Raw genomic sequence first — 22814 nt, 5'->3', positions numbered from 1 at the left:
CTATACTCGAGCAATTATAGTCAAGTAATGAACACGTCTCAGCCCTGGGTTCTAGAACATGAACATAAAGTTACTAGATCATTGTGAAGTTTAATAACTAGTTCGACTTTCATTGTACTGTACAAGGGTAACTTGGTAACACCCCAATTTGCCAAGAAGCTACTGAGATGAACTCTTTAGGTGAAAAAGTTAAAAACCTTCACCGGCTGAGACTTGGATAGATAACCAATTAACCAGAAGCAATTTCGTTCACTGATCCGAATTAAAGGTGCTTTTGAATCGCCTGGTTCTACAACTCCAGTGTTGTTCTCTTATTCGAACTGAAGGTGTGATGGTGGGAAGGTTAGGATAGTTAGTGTTTTTCTCAGGGATGTGAGAAGGGTTTCACGTAGAGCGAGGATTTTCACATATAGCGTTTTGAGTTGTTTGTTGATTTGAGGGGCTTCTCAAGTTGTAGAGCCACTTCTATTTATAGGGAAAAATTTCTTAGTGGTAAGAATTGCTGAGTTGTATAATTTTGAAAATATTCTAATTCCTCGGCATTCTCTGAATATACTCAGCCAAAACTTTATCACCATCCTTTCTCGGCCCCTTCCTCTTGAACTAGGACTCTGAACCTAGTCTTCCTCTACATTCGATCCTTGGAATATTTTGATCCTCATCAGTAAACATCTCAATCCTAGCTAGCGTATCCGCAACTTGGCTACGCTATCAGCATTGCACCATTGGGCTGAGACTCATAGCTCCCTTTTTGGATTGACTTCAATTTAGCGAAAATGTGAATTTCAGGCCCAAACATTAATTGAATTTACCTTTTATCTCAAAGTTGATGACATTTTTCAATTTATTTTTTGCTGTATGTACATTTTTAATTTTTAAATTTCAAATAGTTGGTTATCAAACCATTTTGGACGAATCTGAATAATTAAATTATTAGTCTCTTACTACACACGTAAGATATAGATCCAGATTATGGTCTGAATTGAGTCTTTATTATTTGTTTTTATTTATATACTTGAAACAATTTAGCATAAGAGATAATATATATATATATATATATATATATATATATATATAAGCCTCATCAACTCCAATATTTGGTGACCTTAATTTTTGAATAAATTGTAACAATGATTCTTTAACTTTAACTCAATTGGAGTAAAAGGGTCCTTCAACTAAAAATTTATTACCATTCGTCCTTCAACTCATCAAAACATGCATCTATGGTCCCTCAATTAAAAATTCATTATCATTCATTCCTCAACTCATCAAAACGTGCAGTTATGATCCCTCAACTAAAAATTCATTACCATTCGTCCCTCAACTTTAATCCAACTGGAGAAATGGTCCCTTAGTTTTAACCCAATTGGAGCAATGGTCCCTCACCTTAATCCAATTGTAGCAATGGTCTTTTCAACATAACTCATTTTAACAAAATTCTGACGAAGTTGACGAAAATGACCATAGCTACATGTTTTCATGAGTTGAGAAACCTCAATTGTAGCCATGGTCCTTCCAACATAACTTATTTTGATAAAATTTTGACGAAGTTGACAAAAATGACCCTAGCTACACATTTTGATTAGTTGAGGGATCAATGGTAATAACTTTTTAGTTGAGAGACCATTGCTTTAATTTGATTAAAGTTGAGGGACTATTGCTATAATTTACTCTTAATTTTTCGATGGATGATGATGCTAGTTGCTAGAGTTGGAGGTAAGTGGATTATAATAATTTTTCGGTTGATTTGTTTAAAATTATTCGCAACTGATAGAGATATCACACCCCATGCATATTGCACCAATCCAATTAGCATTTCATTAAATTTTAATCAAATCAATCTATTTCAAGTAATATCTTTTTAGCATTTTAGCCATAGCATTAATCCAAGAGACCATTAGCCAAGAAGATGAAATTCAAAAGAATAATTGAAACCACTTAAAGAAATATAATTAACAAAGTGAGATTAGTCAAGAAATGTTGAATTTTTCTTTATATATGACATTTTGTATAATGATGGAACCATTGGCCTAAAAATAGTCAAGGGATCATTAATTCGAAAATTACAAGTTTGAATAATTTTGTGACGTATGATGTTGCACAAGAAAGTTTTGTTTTTAAAATTAAAAATTGAGAATGAAATGTATTAACACGGTGAAATGAAACTGTCACGATAATAATAATGATGTTTTGGAGTTCATCATTTTTCTGTAACAAAGAATTGACTTGCAAACCAACTTTTCATTAGGTTGTCACTTAGGAGCATTCTCGTCGGATCCTCTTTGTGAGGATTTTCAGGATCCTTCAATCACATCCGTTTATCATTAAGGTTCTAAAAAATGCTAGCACTAGTCGGGTTGCGGGCAGGATCCTAATGCCTAGACGGCTAGGCGAATCCTAGGCAGCCTAGGCAAATTATGTAAATTTACTATATATCTTGTAAATAAGTATTTATTTACACTTAAAATATATATATATATATATATATATATATATACTTGTATGGATAATAAAAGAATGACAAAATGCAAAAATAGAAGTAGAATAATACACAAAGTAAATCCATCTAACAAGTCCAATATTTAAAAAACAATAAGCATAGAATCATAATGAGGAGTGCATAGAATCATAATGAGGAGTATTCTTGTATGATAGACTAAATTCTTCTTATTCATGATCCTTGCATTGGATTGAACATAGACTAAACTATTTAACGTTGTTGCATATAGTTTATTTCTTCTTTTTATTGTATGTATCCCCTCAAAAGTTCTCCAATTCATTTCATAATTGGATGAACTTGTAGTCAATCCATTCTTTGCAAATTAAGTACACCATTTCCATAAGTATATCACTATGAAACTAAAAAATAAAAGGAAAGTGTTATTGGCACTCCAAAAATCTCATTCCACACTCCTCACAAGTGTATTTTTCTTTCTTAATATAGAAAGTTTGGAGTGTAGAATGAGAATTTTGGAGTGTCAATAACAATTCCCAAATAAAAAAGCACACAATTAATAAAAGTAAAAATATAAACCAAATCCATCTAGGACCGTCTAGCTCACTGCTTAGGACAGCGTAGCCTGTCTAGGACCGCCTAGCTCCAGATCGATTTTTTGAAACAATTGTGATTATGATTATGAATAACCATTTAAACAAATCACGGTTCTGTAACAAAGAATTGACTTGCAAACCAACTCCTCGTTAAGTTGTCACCTCGTACAACCCCATACCCCACACACTGCCTAACCCAGACACATGTTTTATATCATATCATTTAGTTATTTAATGGTATCTTAGTAATCAAGAAATGATTTTTATACATTTTAGTTATCATGAAATGATTTTTGCACATTGTTTTTTTTTTATGTTTTTTTTTATTTTTTTAGTCATTGAAGTGAACTAATTAAAGAAAATCAAAGGATAAAATTAATAAAATATTGGGAGGGGGCGGGGGGAGAGGAATTGCAAAAATCACTACACAAGGCTGTGTTTGGTAGACAAAAAGGAATTATGAAAAATGATTTCTCATGTCTACTCATGAGGAAGGGAAAGATGGCAATCAATGGTTTTTTTGGTTTAAGGGGAAGCAAAGTGAATACGATGAGATGGAGGGCTTCACTTTCCTCTTTATTTTCTTAGAGAATCTTCAAATGAAATGTTAAATTTTAGGTGGAGATGTCAGTGTGCATATTTGACATAAAAAATCTTCAAACCGAAGTATTATTTGAAGATTGTTAAAGCCCTTGTGATTAGTAGTCAAATTTGACATCAACGTCAAATTTATTTTTAATTGATTTTAATAGAGGGTTCCTTATTCCACTAACATTTTAACCAATAAAAATTTTGTTTCAACATTTTTTATAAATTCAACTATTTAGACCTACTCCAACCCTTGGAGTAAAACTCAAATTTTAGGTTCTAAACTTACCCCAACTTGCTCCAACCCTTAGGGCAAATATGAGTTAAAACTCAAAACTCATTTCTAGGCCAAATTTAGCACAGGATTCTCCCTAGGTTAGTGTGGCTGGTCCACCATATATGTATATTTTTATTAATTTTATATTTATAAATTCTTTGAATTCAACGGTTAAGATCTAATTTGATGAAATCCAACGGTAAAAAAAAAAAAAAAAAAAATCTAACGGTCCAAATATAAATCCAAGGCTAAAGTAATTAAAAAAAAATATCTTTTATGTGTTTCATATTCTTTCATAGTGTTTCATGAGTTTCATGGTGTCGGTTAGTGATTTTTCAATATTTATCGGAATGTAAATATTTTTAGGTAAAAATGTTCATAAAATTAAATTAGGGTAGTCTACATAATTTTTTCTTTTAAAAAATTTACTTTAAGAAAAAAAATAGCCTAAATTCATTCTTTAATGATCTGAGGCTAAAATTTTAACCTATAAGACCATCTCCAATGGTTGGGCTAAAAGCCAAATATTTTAGCCCAGAAAATTTAGCTTTTAGCCCAGAAACAGTTTTTCTGCTCCAACTGTTCTAGCCTAAAATTTTAGTCTGAGATTATTAAATAATGAACTTAGGCTAATTTTTTTGTTAAATTAAATTTTAAAAAATAATAAATATATAGACTATCGTAAATTAAGTTTATGAACATTTTAATCTAAAAAAAATTTAAATTTCGATAAATATTGGGTGGAGTCCACTCCGATTTCTGGGCTAAATTTTGGGGGGAATTTGGCCTTGGTTTAGCATTTAGCATTTAGCCCAAAATTTCCCCTTGGGTTGGAGTGGGTTTGGGGGGAAATTTTGGAGTGTAATTTGGCTTTTAGCCCACCATTGGAGTTGGTCTAAGGGTTGGAGCAAAAAAAAATGTTTTTAAGTTAAAACTTAATTTTTTTGGGCTAAAAATTTTAGGTTTTAGCTCAAAGGTTGAAGATGGTCTTAAAACTCTATATTAATAAGAAAATAACATTTGACAATTTGAAAAGTACAAAATTTGACATAAAACTTCAGATTGCCACATCAACTATTAATTGTAATTTGACAGTTATAATTTGACTTTTCTTTTGGAGACTTATAAGCTTGGAAATCTTCCTAACTCTTAATCTACGAAATATGAAAAAGACAACTATTCTCAAACTCTATTTTCCACGTACCAAACACTAGGGGTGCAACTCGGGCGGGTTGGATGGTCAACCCTATCCTAACCCAACTTTTACAATTCAAGATTGGGTTTGGGTTAGGTTTTAATCGAGTTCATTCGAGCTCGGATTTAATTGGGTTCGAGTTTACTTGGGTTGGGTTCGGGTTGCCCAACTTTTTCAAGTTTCAATCGGGTTCATGCAAAGTTTGAATTAAAATACAAGAAATACCAAAGCTAGTACCAAAAGAAAAAAACAGAGAGGAACACTTCATTGTCCAAAGCTAGTACCCCACTCAAGTTTTGTCTTTCAAAGCTCCTGCAAAAAAACAAAGCTAGTACGCAACTGGACATCGATTATAAGCCTCCTTCGAGCAAAAATCGAAGTGTGACTGGTAGAAAAACAATTGCTTTCTGCAACTCCATGCACTTTTCTATCATAATCCATCAAAAGTCATTAATGAATCCTCCACGAAGGTGCAAAGGTCATTGAGAAGCATGTTGCACAACTCAACCCAATCGGGTTTGGTTAATTGGGTTGGGTTGGGTTGGGCAAATGATCAACCCAACTCAATCCAATCAATGAAGGGGTTGAAATTGGGTTTGGTTTGGGCAGGTTATAATTAAAAAAAAACCCGCTTGTTTGGATTTAAAGTCGAGTTGGACATGAATGGGTTCGGGTTGGCCCAACCCAAGTTGCACCCTACCAAACACAACCTAACGGTAAGTAATATTCATGTTTGTAATACAATATGCCAACTTCATGGAACAAGTCAGCACAAAAAGGAAACCAGAACACTTGATATAACCACTTACTCTAATAGAGTCATATTCTTGATCAATTAGCAAATTCCATATTTCGTAATACCGTCTCTAAGCAATCACTTAAACTGTGGATGGTTATATTCCATCTCTGTTTATTCGTAAACTATACAACATGGTTTAGCTTGCATTTGATTTGTGGGTAACTGCACTTGGAATTGGATTCTTGTCTTCATCATGGTTTGAAAATGAGAGAGTAATATTAACCCACATTTTTAATTTTATATATGCACACCTTTGTTTATTTTATATTTAAATTAAAAATAAATCAAAGAGACATAACATAATTGTGCAATGGAAAAATGGGTGTGCAATTATTTTCTCTTGTGAAATGACATCTTGACCCATGAAAAAATAATGAAAAAAGTAAAACCCTTCATTCACCATCGGTTTTATTTTCCTTTCCTAAGGGGAACAATAACACCATTAATTACTGTTGACTTATTTTTTTGTTACACTCCTTAGAATTTGATTTTGATCTTATTTTTTAGTTTTAAGGGACCGGTAAAGTTAGCATTGCCAATAATCCTCATCACCACAAGAGCCACCGCTACTAAGTCTTGAAGTGGCAAAAAACAAAAGTGAGTGGGCCAAAAAACAGAGTTTTGTAAAAAACCGTTGTTTTCGTGAAGTTATAACCTCTCATTGTAAAATAAGTAGAGTCTCCCAAAATAACATACTATTCATAAGTACACTATACAGCACCAACAAATGTTGTAACAAAAGGATACGGGTACAAAATGGTAAAAGTAATAGTGATAACAATAGTCATTGCTCATTAGATTATGTAAGTACACAAGTCATGCAGAAAGTCACTACATGAACATTTGGGTGTATAATTTACATTCTAGTCTACAATCACGTGAAGTTGGCGCTAAGTGCTCACATACATGTCCTAGTTGCCTAATGCAAAACTAGGGATAGGCTAGCACCTACTATGAATCCAAAGTAAACATAAATGGTGCATGTGAACATACACGTGAAGCTGGTCCTTGGCTCGGACAGTACAACTAAAGGTGACATTGTGCGTACATTTAATAATGAGCATATAGAATCAAAAGTGTGTACATGCCATAGTTGTACTCACAAAATAATAATAAAATAACCAAGTGTAGATAGTTATTATTTTCTAAGTTAAACATGGCATTTCACATAAACAAACAAAAGTACAAGTATGGAAACTATAATATAATACTACCTTTAAAAGAGAAGACCCACTCACGGTTACGTTGTGAGGTCATAGCCACCTTACTTAGTTTGTCCTTGGGGTAAGTTTCACCTAAATGAGGAATTACCATACTAATAAACATTAATGTCAAAAATGTAAAATTTTCCCTTTGTTTGGTTGTTTTGGGAACTAAAACTGGTTGGAACACGTTTCATATGACGTCACATGATGATACGTGTCACCATGCACCGCCCCGCACTGGCATGTCGTCACGCGCAAGACGTTCTACTTGTAGTTCGATAAGAAAGAATGAAACCACATATAGTTCGTGGAGGGTTTTAATGCTTGAGGACGTTCCACTTCATGGTCGTCGGAGTTCCCTTCCTATGTACAAGACTGAAAGCCTTTTTTCCTTCAAGTGCCTCATGTCCTCTATAGATGCAATTAATATTGAAAGTAGGTTTTTCATTGGGCGTCAATCTTCCTCTTCATCGGTGAGCTCATATTGATCGGACTTACCTTGATTTGTCTTTTCAGCGAGCTCCTCCTTCTTGTCTTTGTTCTTGACAAACTCTCAGCATGCCCTTGATCAAGTAGTTACTCATTAGGATCCCGGAGCATGTGATAGCTTCGAGTGGTGTGACCATCGCACCAGTGGAAAGAGCAGTACTCATTAGGCATTTTCTTGGCTAGATGGTCAGGAAGAGGTTCGGGCCTTTTGAGGAAAGGTTTGTCCTTGGTACTGTGAAGGACATTGGTGATAGTAGTGTTTAAAGCAATGTATTGCTTTGTCTTGCGCTGAGTTGGCTTGTTTTTGTGTCATCTTCTGTCATTCTAATGGGAAGATGGAGGCTGTGTGTCTCGATTATCTCTTTTCCGATCAGACTATATTTCATCATCTGTGTCGGATCTCTTTTTTCTAGGTTTTATCATCCTAACCGATGATATCATCAACGATATCAAAGCACTCCGCCAAAGTGGTGTAGTCATACTTTTTCTTATTTAACTTTTGGGAGAAAGGTGAATAGACATAGAGTCCTTGCTTGAAGTCTATTGTGGCGAGCCTGTCATCTGGCATTTTGATCTCAGCCAATTCTGCACGAAATCACTTTAAGTAGCTATACGATACTCATTCTTAGTCTCAGTGGTCATGTTGAAAATAGCTTCGTGATGTTGATGAACATCACAAAACACAAAATAGGTATTTGTGAAGATGTCAGCATGGCTTTCAAAATAGGTATTTGGAAAACCATCTCATAGCAAGTCCTTCCATGGTAGATGGGAACATCTTGCACATCCATGCATCGTCGTTGTTGTACAGAGTCATTGCATTTAGATAAATGCATGATGTAATAATTTGGATTAGAATCTTCATGGAAGTACTTAAAACTAGGCTAAAAGAACTTTTGTGGAGGCGGTGTGATTCAATTATTGAAGAAATAGGGTCTTTACTTTAGTGACAACCTCGCTAGGGAGGTAATTTTGAATATCTCTTCATAGATCCCCAAGGTTATCATGATTCAGCGGTTTGCATAGCTCTCATTCTTCAAATGACTCTGATTCATCGAAGGTAAGATGTAAAGGTTCTATGCAGGGAGCTAGTGCAGTGTCCAAGGGATTGGAGTTTCGTAGACTTGGATCCCACCTACAAAGGTGTGGTTGACAATTTGGCCATTGCGTTGCTCTACCAGTGTGTTTGGATCAACAATCTCAATTGGGGTCAGAGCGGATGTCGACGCAATTGGTTGTCCATCTGAAGTTATGGTACTCAAGTTCCCAAAACCAAAGATAGGGACCTCAGTTTGCGGAGTAGCTCCGCTAGAGAAAAGAAAAAGAAATTGGTGTTCGAGGAGTGGGAATAAGTTGTCGCGAATTTTGGAAATGAGGCATGAGGATGGAAATGTTAGGAATGTGGCATGAGGTCTGGTCGTGGGATTCGAAAAAGGGAGGGATGGGGGTGCGTTAAGCATCTGGAAAAAAAAGAAAGAAAGAGAGTTGTAATCGGCTGGAGATCTGAGAAATGGCTGGATTCTAGAATTCTAGCTGGAGTAAAAATCAGAAAGGGAGCCTTGGCGGTGAGTGGAGATTTAGCTGTGCTTATCAGCACTCTAATATTTATTTTTCTAAAGAATAAAAAAAAAATAATAATGAAAAGGGCTTGAAAACTTTGAGTTTTAATGATAAGGACAAAATAAAGGGTAAAGTGAATTGACTTTTTAGTGTAAAAATATGGTTTTTTCGTTAAAGTGAACAGTACCGAGAGCTTTTCGTTAAAGTTCCCTAAAAAAAATTGGATTTGTATTAGAAGGTTCTTTTAAGAATAATCATGGGTGGGGAAATATCGTTTCAAATTTTTAACCTTTTGTTATGGGTGAGAATATATAATGCGGGTGAGGAAATAGGACAATGAGGTGGGCTTAGCGCTACCAAGAGACGTAGGCAAACGACAAAAACCCGCAAAGATAAATTCAACATTGAGAAGAGACACTTACATCTAAAAAAGCCAAATTACCAACCATTGTTTAGACGTTTTATTTTCTAAGTAATCATTTTCTGCCATTGCGGTCAAGCACCACCTACATTATTGTTTGGAAATACATAGCATAGGGAGTTCCATACCCAAGTATCTACTTCAGAATTTTTTTTTTCCAATCACTTGGGAAAACATTTAATGTATTTGTCAATTTAATGTAATTAATGCTACCGTATAATTGAAAAATTGAACAGTAATGATTTTTATTACTTAACCAAACATGACAATTGAAAACAAATGATATTTCCTTAACACGATTTTCTAACATTTTCGAACACGAGAGATGACATCTGTCATTCCCATTTCATTAACATTGCATTTGGTACGCTTGTGAAGAAAATTGTACAGTGTGCATATTTTTTTTGAAGAAAATTTGATATAACAGTATTGGAGCAACTAAAACAATACATAAGATGAGCTATTGGAAACTGATAAAAAAAAATTAAAAAAAAATTAAAGGATATCAAACACTTTCACAGTTTCTTTTTCACAATGAAAAGATCCTAGGATGAGGGTATTATTTTTATCTTTGTAAAACTTTTATTGCAAGTTTTCTATTTATTTTAATATTTTAAATTAATCTAAATTTAAAAAAAAGGAATTGAAACTCTGATAAAGAGGTTGTGACTGTGTGAGCATCTCTAATATTGCAGGTTATGTTAAAATATTTTCATATTATTTTTTCTTAAACTTAACAGCTCAAGCTCTATTTTTTCTCTTGAAACTCACAAACAACAATGTAATTTTATAACTTTTATTATTTAGCAAAAATTTTATTTTCTCTCTCCTCCTAGCTAAAATTTAGCTAGTTTGCATAAAGTTACTTAAGATCGCTAGTCATTTAACTAACCTGTTGGAGTATGATTTGTTTTGCAGTTTTTTGTCAAAGTAGCCAAAAAGCCTCTTTTAACCAGGCTGTTGAAGATGCTTTGAGCTAACTAACTTCACCATGTTTGTTTAGTTTTTTTATTTATTAGAAAATAAATACATTAAAGGGAAAAGTCTCGAGAACAACCAGTACCAAAGTGATATAAGCCTAAAGCAGAGACAGCACAAACAAAAATTATGCGATCCCAAATATAAAAATCAAAACTACCAACGCCTACACTAATGACAGCATCAACAAGGAAATTGGCCTCTTTTAGTTTGGTTTTGTTTTGCTTGAGTAGTAGGATTTGAGGTGACGTTATTTACCCTATAATGATTAATAAGTTTTAATGAATAAAGACTACTGTATTTCTCAAGGATGGTAGATTCTGATCTTATGTTAAAAAGTACTCCTAGAACTAAATAGTGACCTTCAAAATTCATGATATTAAAGATATTAATTGAATATAAATTAAGAGAAAAAAAAGCTGCAAATATATATATATATATATATGTATATAACACAAAAAAAGAAATGGAAAAAATTGGGACAAATACAAAAGAAATAGGGAGAGGGTGGGAGGTTGAAGGTGACTTTTGAGATAATTTTGAAACAATATGTTTTTGTTTATCCAATGTCATTTTTTACACAGTTTGGTGGGTTTTGCCGGATGAGACAACCTACCAGTTGTTGCGGCTCTTTCAAGAGCGAGAAAGAGAGAGACTTTTTAGAGAGAGAGAGAGACAGAAAAAAAGCATTTGAGAGAGAGAGACAACAGATTGTGACTGCTCTAGAGATGGGATCTCACTCTCACCAGCAGAATCATTACTACTATTATCACCACTTCAACCACTGTGTTTGATCCATTTCAGCAACTAAAATATTTTCCATTCATCTTCCTTTTCAGGTATTACTCTTACCCTTTGCCCCATTTTTCTTCCCATTTTGCCCCTTCCCCATTGCCACCAATCTGCTCTGAAGATTGAAGAACCCATATCAAACTTTTGCTCATTTCAGTAGATCCTCCACATTGCCACGGTTATAGTTCAAAATGGTGATCTGGGTATGCTTTGTTTCTCTGATTTGGGCTCTGAAAGTTGTCCCTTTTATTTATTTTTATATTTGGGAATGTCATGGTTTTCGTTGTAGCTTTGCTAAAACTGGAGGATTTTGTGTTGTTTTTCGTGTTTTATTGAATATCTGCTATCGATTTAGTTCCTTTTTTTGTACTCTGATTGGTTGATGAGAAAATGTGGAAAGGAAACAACTTTTGAATGGGTTTTGTCAGTTCTTGTTAAAAAAGATGACAGAAAGCTTATGGGAGCAAAGCTATCTAGGGCTTTTTTAGGAGTTTTGTTTGGCTACGTATCAATTATTTTTGGGATCCAGAAAGAACCAGAAGTCCTGCAATCCCTACTTGTTGCTTCAGATCTTTCATTAATGAAATTTGTTCTAAAGATGACCGATTTCTGAGTCTCTGACCGGAATCTTAGTAATTAGTAAATGATTTGTTTTACTTGCAATACTGTTGTAGTTTTAAGCATTGTTGTCTAACTTTTTAGGTTGCAAAAATTAAGAACAGGACTCTGTGCAAACTTTTGCTCTCAGGACTTGATCTTGGAGACATGTTCGTATGTTCACAATTTAGTAATGCCGTGCCTCAGTTTGAAGGTTTAGAAGATAATCGTTATATCAAGATTGCTTGCTTTTCCGTTGCTATATCCTGGTGTGATTGATTGGGTCGCATTATTATACCTTTCACAGTTATTCCTTGATTGCCTCAAGTATTCATGCTAGTTAACAATCATATGAACGAGAACTGATTGCCTCTCCTTCTCCCTCACAGTAGGACATTGAGTATCTCTGAGTCATCCATTCTGGTGCCTTTATTCTGTGCCTCTGAAAGAAGCTTGATGGGTTCCAGATTCCCATCTCATCAGCTCAGCAATGGTCTCTATGTATCAGGTAGGCCTGAGCAGCCAAAAGAAAGGGCCCCTACGATGGGCTCAACTGCTATGCCCTATACGGGTGGTGACATCAAGAAGTCAGGAGAGCTGGGGAAAATGTTTGACATCCCTATGGATGGGTCCAAGTCTAGGAAATCCGGGCAATTGACCAGTGCTCCTTCAAGGACCGGATCATTTGGAGGTGCAGCTTCACATTCAGGTCCTATCATGCCTAATGCTGCAGCTCGGGCAAGCTATACAACATCAGGTCCTGTATCATCTGTAGGCATGACAGGTTCTGTTTCAGTAAAGAAGACTAATTCCGGGCCACTCAACAAGCATGGTGAACCATTGAAGAAGTCTTCTGGCCCTCAATCTGGTGGAGTGACACGTCAAAACTCTGGCCATATTCCACCTGTTCTTCCCACAACAGGACTTATCACATCTGGTCCCATTTCTTCAGGTCCTCTAAATTCCTCAGGAGCCCCTAGAAAGGTATCTGGACCTTTAGAGTCTAAGGGATCAATGAAATTACAAGGTTCCTCAGTTACTCACAATCCAGCAGTGACTACTCTTGGCCAAGATGAGTTTTCTTTCAGGAGGAACTTCCCAAAGACAATATTATGGTCTGTGGTACTGATATTTGTGATGGGGTTCATAGCTGGTTGTTTTATTCTTGGAGCGGTCCACAATGCCATACTCCTTGCTGTTGTGGGAATTCTTTTCGCTGGAGTTGCTGCTTTGTTCACATGGAATTCTTGTTGGGGAAGAAACGCTATCATAAATTTCATTTCTCGGTATCCTGATGCTGAGCTCAGAACTGCAAAGAATGGGCAGTACATGAAAGTCTCTGGGGTATGTAACATAGCTAATGCTGATATCTTATATTTCTATCTCCTCTAATTGGTTTATTTTCCAATTGATATTTATATTTAGTCGGTACTTTTGTTCCCTGCATTAGATCTCAAATACCATCACCAAGTTGTTTTTCACTTTGTGTGTGTGTCTTTTTCACCTTACTTAGAACTGAACATATATAAGATTTACTTCTTTTTACTTTGATTTCACCTTATTAAATTGCACTTTTCACAACTACCCATCTGTGTTTCTCCACTGATTTGTATACGAGAGATGACATCTTTTATCAAGAACTGAAATGGTGTGAGTAAAGGAAGAATAGATGATTTAATCTGTTTACGTGAAAGTGGGAAATGACAAAGTACACAATCAGGTTGGACTTTTTTAACATTTTAATGTGGCATAGTGCAACTGTGTAAATAAGCTTTAAATGTTTGAAAAATTTCTACTTTGACATGTAAATACATATATAAAAATCTCTTTCTGTATGCTAATCTGAAGATATAAAGAAAGTGGGCGAGTTTCTTTCTTCTTTTTCAAAGGAAAAAAGTCTTTGTACTTTTACATGTTCTTTTATATTTTTACGCATATGTCATACAGTGTTTCCAAGAAAAATATATGTGGTTTCTTTCCCTAAATTGGGATATTTATTGTTCCAAGTTGATGTCAAATGGGAAGTCCTTTATCACCTACCTAGCCTGAAGATGGTAAATATAGTCAGGGTCCATTCGTTAGAGAGTAAGGTTGAGCCTGTTTGTAACAAAACTTTACATGTATTAAGTCATAAACTTTCAAATTTTAACGAATTATGACCTTTTACTCTTACTCTAATAAAACAAATCCAAAACCTAGAATATTCTTAGAATAAAGCAGTAGCGTGTAGGTGCAACATGAACATTACCAAGCTAAAACCTTGTTATTTCCTACGTTGAAATAAAAATAAGTAGACACTTCACCTGCAAAAGAATGCCAAAATCAAAAGATGGTAATCAGAACTACCAAGGAGGCACTCCAGCAGGCCAAAAGATTTTATGAGTCATGCTTAGCCTTGTGCAGCTTCTCTTGCAAGGTAGCGGCTGCTGCGTCTGTATTTGCATTCATTAGCATGTGTTTTAATGATATTTTTGGTAATTCTTGAAGGTGGTTACCTGTGGTAACGTTCCCCTTGAGTCATCCTTCCGCAGAGTTCCCAGATGTGTTTACACATCTACGAGTTTATATGAGTACCGAGGATGGGGTTCCAAACCAGCAAACCCTACACATCGTCGGTTTACATGGGGACTTAGATCATCGGAGGTTAGTAACTGAATCCTTTAGCATTATGTAGCATGAATACTCTATTGGAGAACCATACCCACTACGGAATATGGATATGTTAACCTTTGAATACTTTGCAACATGTATCTGATTGTAATTAGATCCATTTAGACTTCTCATAGTTACTCACATATTTTTGAAATTATATTTAGGCACTTCTTGAGAGTTTGATGGCATTAAACATGTATAAGTTTAACTGAATAACAAAAGACAGCACACAAATATAATTAGTATATCCTTGCCACATTTTTCTCATGAGAATTGTTATTTCGTATGTATTGCTTCAAAATTTGTGTTCATAACTTCATGTTAATGCTCAAGGGCCTTTTAATTTTATTAGCCTTGTAGTATGTTTCCTCTTGGGCTCATTTTCTACTGATTTTTTAATTCAATTCAGTGCCTTTCATGAGTGAAATTATACACTCTTTCCGTTTTTTAGTAAAACAATTGCAAAGAGAGATTTTATTCCTTTTTTTTTTTTAATCAAATCAGGGACCTTGTTCTTTGTACAAATAAGAAAAGAAGGAAAAAAGTACAAAAGATTTTGCGTGAGGTGAAGTGGTTGATTGCCTTTGTGATGTATGTACTACACATTTGAGTTACCGCTTTCTGTCTACAAAGTTTATTCTGCTAATCCTTTTTCTTTCTCAAAAAAGGATTTCCATATATTACGTAAATGCCTTAGTTGACAACTGGAGGACTGATGTGCATGAAGCGATGCTGTTGCTTTTGAGTTTAAAGATCTTTATGCTGAAGTGTTCTCGTTTGTCTATGTTGCTTGACAGAGGCATGTAGCAGACTTCTACATCTCTGATTTCCAGTCTGGTTTGAGAGCATTAGTTAAGACCGGCTATGGAGCAAGAGTTACTCCTTACATTGATGAGTCCGTCATTATTGACGTTAACCCAGAGAACAAAGACATGTCTCCTGACTTTCTCAGGTGGTTGGCAGAGCGGAATCTTTCAAGTGATGACCGTACAATGCGATTGAAAGAAGGGTAAAAACTTATCACTTATCTAATCCATTGTACGCTCTTGCAACTATTTTTAAGAAATGCATGAATCAGTTTACTCCGAGTCAACCTTGCATAACTGCAAGTGATGTTCGTTTTGTAGGTACATCAAGGAAGGTAGCACGGTAAGTGTGATGGGAGTTGTCCAGAGAAATGACAGTGTGCTTATGATCGTCCCTCCACCTGAGCCATTGACAACTGGATGCCAGTGGAGCAATTGTATTTTTCCAGCTAGCCTTGAGGGGGTGGTTTTGAGATGCGAAGACTCCTCGAAAAACGATGTAATACCAGTTTAGTTGTTTGTGCTCCAAGAAACATTTTCGGGTATTTAATCTTTTGAGAAATATTTTGTTCCCAATGTGAAAGTTGATGGGGGTGGCGGTAGTGGCGGTGGTGTTGTAGTGATAAACAGTGACGAGCTTGCCGGTTTAAGACGACGTGATTTTTTTCCTCTCCTTGTGTATAGATTTTAGAAATTTATTGTCCGTTGTTTTTCCTAGGGTTTGAAAGTGTCTGTAATGGTGTGGCTTCTTGTAGTGAGGGATTTTACAAGTTTGAGAAGACACTGTTCTAAAGGAAAGTGTTATATAATTCGTCAGTTTATTTTTTGTTTTTGTTCATCCTTTTGCCTCTCTCAAATTTGCTTTCTTCTCTCACAATCTGCACGGTTTTCACTCTTTTGACTTGATTAAATGAAGTAGTTTCTCTTGTGATGCACTAGGCAACTGGCCGGTTCATCATTCGTCATAAAAAAATTTAGAAATCCTATGGAGAATAGGATACTCCGATTGTTTTAACGTTAGATCTTGGTATTTTTTAACTTTTAAACAAAGATCTAACTGCTAAAACATCTAATGTATTCATACTTCGGGTCATTATAGAAAATCTCCGTTGATCGTACCCTTTTCCTTATTGTTGGTTCGATTCTCATCAAAAGCGAATTTGAATCACGTTATTGCTATCCTATAGTGAGATTTAGCTCACTTGCCCAACTTTTTATTGTAGATAATTTGTTTGATAAAAAAAAAAAAAGGTTCCTAGAAGTGTGTATCTAGCATGTGTTTTTTTCAAAAAGTGTCTATGTGACCGAGAAACACCGTTTTAAGTTTTTCTCTAAAGCGTAGTTACAAGTACTTTTTGGTTGTTAGAAGTACTTGTAGCCCTCCCATTGTTAATTCCAAACATACCCCCTGAAGAGTTTGAGCATTTTCAAGCTATGGAAACAATTTTCTCCTTTTCACATATTAATTTTTACATGAGTAACATTAGGGAGATTAAATTTATTAAACTAAATGACATGAAAGTCAATGATTGAATTATTATTTGAGTGTTGATAAACATATTTGTTCTTATTGGTAACACAACACTTAGTTTGTAAATTTTATCTACAAATTCCCTAGCATTACCAACAATTAAGGTTGATGTGGAGAGTACAATCTATTTACTCACCAGTTTATAGTAGTTTCCAAACCAACAGGATCCTCTCGGGATTCTTTTGGTGAGGATCTTGGAAATCCATGAATCGTGTCCGTTCATCGTACATCGTGCGATCAATTTTTGTCAAGTATTGTTTGTGTTTAATTTTAAATAAAAATATTTTAAAATAATTTGTGACTGCACGATGTACGATGAACGAACACGATAAACATATCCTTAGAATCCTCACAAAGAGGATCTAATGAAGATCCGGATTTGTTTCCAAAAGCAAACTCATGTTTTTGGCATTATGGGTCATCGGATTTAAAGAACTTTCCTATTGCATGTGGCATGCTTGATCCTTTCAATACATATCTTGTAGAGCCTATTTGATACGTTATGTTACTAGACTGTAACTTCAAAATTTTATCATAATGTATGTACACATTCATAATTTAGCAATAGAACATATGGTAGTATCGTACTATCTAGCAAACGAATTTTTCCTAATGAGTCTAATCAATAATAAATCGTTGGAACTTATCAACTTAAATCCTTAAAAAGTTTAAAAATATTAATTTGTTTTATCGAAATTACATAGAATTGCATAATTAGTACTCTTTCTTAATATGTGTTATTTGATCTTCTTCATTTTATTCGATTTGACGGTTGGATCTCACGTCAACAATTAAGAGTGTAGAATTACGTAATAAAATATGTGTACCTTAGTACCAAGCAATCACAATTTCTTTGGGCTTTGGAGGTTTTTGACCGGACGAGACAAACACACCAGTTGTTGCCTCTTGCCTGCGCCTCTCCCCCTCTCTTTCTCTCTCTTCACACACACTCTCTCTCTAGCTAGTGAGAGAAACAAACAAAAACCCCAAAAGAGATTTTAGAGAGAGAAAGTCCGAGATTTTTCTTTTGTGGGTGCTGTTTGTCCTTATCAGTGAAGCCATTATGTCTCCAAATCTCCAGATTTCAGCTGCCCCTGCTTCTCCTTCAGGTATGTCTGTGCATAACTATTCCTAAATTTCCATTTGGCCCCTGTCCATGTGAAATTTTCTCTCTTTAGTCAGCTACTATTTGACTGAGAGTTTCAGAGTCAATCTATGCTTGTTTTGTTAGATCTTTTCGATTGTCTTAGTTTTTGCTCGTAATGGTTATCTTGGTATCCTTTATTTTGTGATTTGGGCTGAAAGATTGGACATTTGGGTGGTTGGTGCTTGAAGATTGCGCCATTTTGATGAAATTTTCCATTTTGGGAATGGTTATGCTGGCTATTAACCTTCCGTGAAATCTGGGTTGGTTTTTGTTTCCTTGAGTTTTGTTTGGTTGCTGAGAAAGTTTGGGTAGAGAAATTGGAAGGGACATGCTTGAATTTTCCTTCTTGTTGCACTGGAATTTTGGTATTGCTAAAACCCCCGTTAAACTCTGTTAAACTCTGCAGCACTTGATGTTTGGTGTTCGTGCAAAACATTGATTTGGGCATGATTTGTTAATTTGATTTGAGATGCAAATTTAGTTTTTCCATCTTTCTAAAACTGGAAGATTCTGAATTTCTGATACTTCCTCCTAATTATCTGATTATTGCTTCTGACCTTCTAAAACATGATTTATATTTTAAATGGTTTTCTTAGTGATCCTTTAATTAATTCAGTTGGTTGCCCATGATATTGTTCCTTCGAGTTATGATGGTGCTTTGAATTGATATACTGCTTTTGTTGTATAAAGTTAAATGTGCATATGATTTTTGAACCGTGGATTCTTATGTGACTTGCTTCGTCTCTACTTTCATGATCTTCATAAACAAGATGTTATGTGCACATGCACATTCATACATACAGAGATTGGTTTTGTTTCCTTGACTTCGATAATGATACTTTGGTTCCTTGGATGGTTGGTGTTTCATAAGTGGCACAAATCATAACCACATTATAAGCATTATACTTGATAAGTTATTTCTTGTATATTCTCTGAAACTCTAATTGTATATTTAGTGCGAGTATTTTTAAATAGAGGAAAATGGTTGCACACTTGTAGAGGTAATTATAGGTTGTCGTGTGGTTATATAGAAGAAAAAAACATGGCATGGGTGTAGACTATTTCAGTGGTGGTGTTTGAATTAGGATTGCATTGTGATAAATTTTCCATCACATAAGAAAGAAGCTTATAAAATTTTAAAATGTTTTAGCTTTACTGGAGATCTGAGATGGCATCATAGTCTAATTCTTTGTGGCCATTCTCTGCAGTTCATTTATGTTTTAGTTTATTGTGTGCGGCTTTGGGTTACTATTTTGTTTTTAGATAAGCAATAAGTGATGATGTTAACTTTTTTGGTGCCTCTTTTTTCCGTAGGAGGATCACATCACTGAACTGCTAGTCTGCTAGTTGATTTTATTGTGTAATATCTTGTCGGATCTTTCAAAAGAGCAAGATGGGTTCCAGATTCAATTCTCATCAACTCAGTAATGGCCTTTACGTATCAGGCCGGCCAGAGCAACCAAAGGAAAGGACTCCAACTATGAGCTCAGTTGCCGTGCCCTATACTGGTGGAGATATCAAGAAGTCAGGAGAACTAGGGAAGATGTTTGATATCCCTACGGATGCCTCTAAGTCTAGAAAATCTGGACCTATAACTGGTCCTCCTTCAAGGACTGGATCTTTCGGAGGTGCTGCTTCACATTCAGGACCAATCCCTAATGCTACAGTTCGTGCTGGCCATACCACATCAGGTCCTGTATCATCTGGAGGCATGCCTGGTTCTGCTTCCTTAAAGAAGTCAAATTCTGGACCACTGAATAAGCATGGGGAGCCTCTAAAGAAGTCGTCTGGTCCTCAATCTGGTGGGGTAACACCAACTGCCCGCCAAAACTCAGGACCTCTTCCTCCAGTTCTCCCTGCAACAGGTCTCATTACATCTGGACCCATTTCTTCTGGTCCACTAAATTCTTCTGGTGCCCCTCGTAAGGTATCTGGTCCTTTGGAGTCAATGGGTTCAATGAAAGTACATGGTTCCTCCATTGTTCACAATCAGGCCATTACTACTCTTAGCCAAGATGACGAATTTTCGTTTAGGAAGAACTTCCCAAAGCTAATTATGTGGTCTTTGATTCTTCTTTTCGTGATGGGGTTCATAGCTGGTGGTTTTATTCTAGGTGCAGTCCACAATGCAATTCTCCTCATCGTGGTTGTGATCCTTTTCGGTGCAGTTGCTACACTATTTACATGGAATACTTATTGGGGAAGACGAGCAATCATAGGTTATATTTCTAGTTATTCAGATTCCGAGCTTAGGACTGCAAAGAATGGGCAATTTGTGAAGGTGTCAGGGGTAAGTTTGATGGATTTGAAATTGTGGCATATAAATCTTAATAAGATCTCCGAAGGAGGGCGAGATGGAGATACATTGGGGCATTTAATTTCTGGAAATTTTATTTCTGTATAACGTTTATCTTCTAGATTCTAATACCAATGAGATGGGTTTGTGGATATTTTTTTTTTGGGGGGTTGAGCTTGGTTATTGTTCTATATTTGTTGAGAACCAGTAATTTTTTACAATTCTTATCTGGTTCTGTTTTTGAAGGTGGTCACTTGTGGTAATCTGCCCCTTGAGTCGTCCTTTCAAAAGATTCCAAGATGTGTGTATACATCTGCAAGTTTATATGAGTATCGAGGATGGGGTTCAAAAGCTGCCAACCCTACACATCGTCGCTTTACTTGGGGGCTTAGGTCCATAGAAGTGAGTAACTGAAACATAGCTATTATTTGATGGATAAAGCGTGGTCCTTCTCTTTTTTCTGTTCTTTCCTTTTCTTATTAGGACGGGGATCTGGGGTTTTCAAATTAACTAACTGATTTTATTTTTTTCATTAACTTTCAAAAGATTTAAGACTTTGAGGTTGTCAAATTTTGCATGCAGGTAAAATTGTGACAGTTTTGATGTTTTTTAAAGTTGACAGAGTGTACAACTCTAAATTGCCTATCTGCTAAGTGCTGCTATTTGAATTGTTTTTATGCATATATGTTTCTGCTCAGTTGTTGCAAGGAGCTGTTACATGGTGATGCCTTGGGACTTCTGTGGCTACCAGGCTTGAAAATTCTTGTTCTTTACACACTTATGACTCAAATTTCTGTTTATGTCATTTGACAGAGGCGTGTGGTAGATTTTTACATCTCTGATTTCCAATCTGGGTTAAGAGCATTGGTAAAGACTGGCTCTGGGGCAAGGGTGACTCCTTATGTTGATGATTCAATTGTCATTGATGTGAATCCGGAACATGAAGAGCTGTCTCCAGAGTTTATTAGATGGCTGGGAGAGAGGAAACTTTCAAGCGATGATCGCATTATGCGGTTGAAAGAAGGGTAATAGCTCTATCATACAATTAACTTTTTTTGGTGTAAATTTTAGAGTTATGCAATTAATTTTACCTTGAAGCTCATTTTTAATCACTATAATGACAATTGCTTCTATGATATTCCCCCTCATAATTTATATTTCTTATAGATGCGTAAAGCTTAGGTGCCTGTTATAAGGATTATATAGTGTAATTTTGAATAGCCAGTGTTCATGTTCTCTGGAGGTGTAAACCGTGGGATGTAGCAGTTTCAACTTTCTACTGAGCTTGGGTTTTTCGGTGGAGGCATTTGATGAATTTGGGGTGGCCAATGTGCAGATATGGCTGTTTGGTTTGTTCGGGTTGAAAAATACTCCAGCTGTTTATAGCCACCCTTTCCTATGCAACCCAAAACTTTACCCTTGCGATAGTTGAGTCAGCCAACCAACTCGGTACTAAATCTAAGTAAGGAAATACTTAATTAGATTATTTAAAGGCAATAAATTGGAGTTTGTATTGGAACTTAACTGCGTTTTGTAGCTGTCAACTATTGATCCACGCGGCGGTAGGGATAATATTGTATACAAGTAGCGTGAATTTGATAGATGCGAACTAATGTGGTTGTACATCTAACCTGCGGTGTCGTATTTGCAGGTACATTAAAGAAGGAAGCACAGTTAGTGTAATGGGAGTCGTCCAAAGAAATGAAAATGTGCTGATGATTGTGCCTCCACCTGAGCCGGTCACGACAGGATGCCAGTGGGCCAAATGTATCTTTCCAGCCAGCCTCGAGGGTATTGTGTTGAGATGTGATGATGCATCAAAGAATGATGTCATCCCAGTTTAGCAGTAAAAGTAAATTGCGGACTTACCCTTTTAGGTATTGCTCTTTCGAGAGTATATTCTTTACCTCTATTATTATTATTATTATTATTAATTATTGTTGATGTTGGCGATGGTGGTAGGAGTGAAGAAGTTGTGTCCGTAACAGATTAAGACGGGGGTGGCGGTGTTTATTCGTTTAACTTGGTGTATAGTTTTGTGTTGTGTTTTTTTGTTTCTAGGTTTTGAAAGCTTTTGTAAGCAAGGAATTTACATGTTTAATCTGATTGAGTTAATGAATGTGAAATAGAAAGTATTTGTATATCATATTTTCCCAGTGCTTACATTTGTCTTTCAGATTTGCAATAATTATAGTAATTTCAGTTTTTATACTTAAAATGTGTGCGGGTTTAGGGTCGAATTCGGCAGCTTCGGTGTTAATTTTGAAATGCATTTGGCTTGCTGCTCTAATAAATCTGCAGCTTCATGGTTTATCTATATGCTTTTTGGCTTTGATGTTGTAATAAATATGCGGCTTCATGTTCTTTTTTTTTTTTTCCTTTTTTCAGTAGAGCGATAGTGTTAGTGGGTTTATAGTTAGCTGTTATGGG

At 35.6% G+C, this 22814-nt stretch overlaps 2 protein-coding genes across 3 annotated transcripts; both read left to right on the top strand.

Moving 5' to 3' along the window:
* Positions 1–11149: 11149 nt before the first annotated feature.
* LOC103938039 (uncharacterized membrane protein At1g16860-like) lies at positions 11150–16248 on the top strand. 2 transcript variants are annotated; one of them, XM_048563969.1, is made up of 5 exons: positions 11150–11402; positions 12342–13296; positions 14440–14595; positions 15402–15613; positions 15732–16248. In XM_048563969.1, the coding sequence occupies exons 2-5, from the start codon at positions 12409–12411 to the stop codon at positions 15922–15924; spliced, it is 1449 nt and encodes a 482-aa protein (XP_048419926.1). In that variant the 5' UTR covers positions 11150–11402; positions 12342–12408; the 3' UTR covers positions 15925–16248. The 2 variants fall into 2 exon arrangements, with proteins under 2 accessions (XP_048419926.1, XP_048419925.1); XM_048563968.1 differs by having other exon boundaries at positions 11151–11558.
* Positions 16249–17829: 1581 nt separating this feature from the next.
* LOC103937168 (uncharacterized membrane protein At1g16860) lies at positions 17830–22530 on the top strand. Its single transcript, XM_009347081.3, has 5 exons — positions 17830–18050; positions 19403–20378; positions 20631–20786; positions 21198–21409; positions 22036–22530. The coding sequence occupies exons 2-5, from the start codon at positions 19482–19484 to the stop codon at positions 22226–22228; spliced, it is 1458 nt and encodes a 485-aa protein (XP_009345356.2). The 5' UTR covers positions 17830–18050; positions 19403–19481; the 3' UTR covers positions 22229–22530.
* The last annotated feature ends 284 nt before the right edge of the window (positions 22531–22814 follow it).

This window comes from the organism of the source record quoted next, unplaced genomic scaffold (assembly GCF_019419815.1).
Source record: "Pyrus x bretschneideri cultivar Hongxiangsu unplaced genomic scaffold, Pyrus_bretschneideri_v1 Contig37, whole genome shotgun sequence".
In the NCBI taxonomy this organism is placed as follows: Eukaryota; Viridiplantae; Streptophyta; class Magnoliopsida; order Rosales; family Rosaceae; genus Pyrus; species Pyrus x bretschneideri.
The sequence above is the reverse complement of the archived record's forward strand: the minus strand, read 5'-3'. Positions and strand labels throughout refer to the sequence as shown.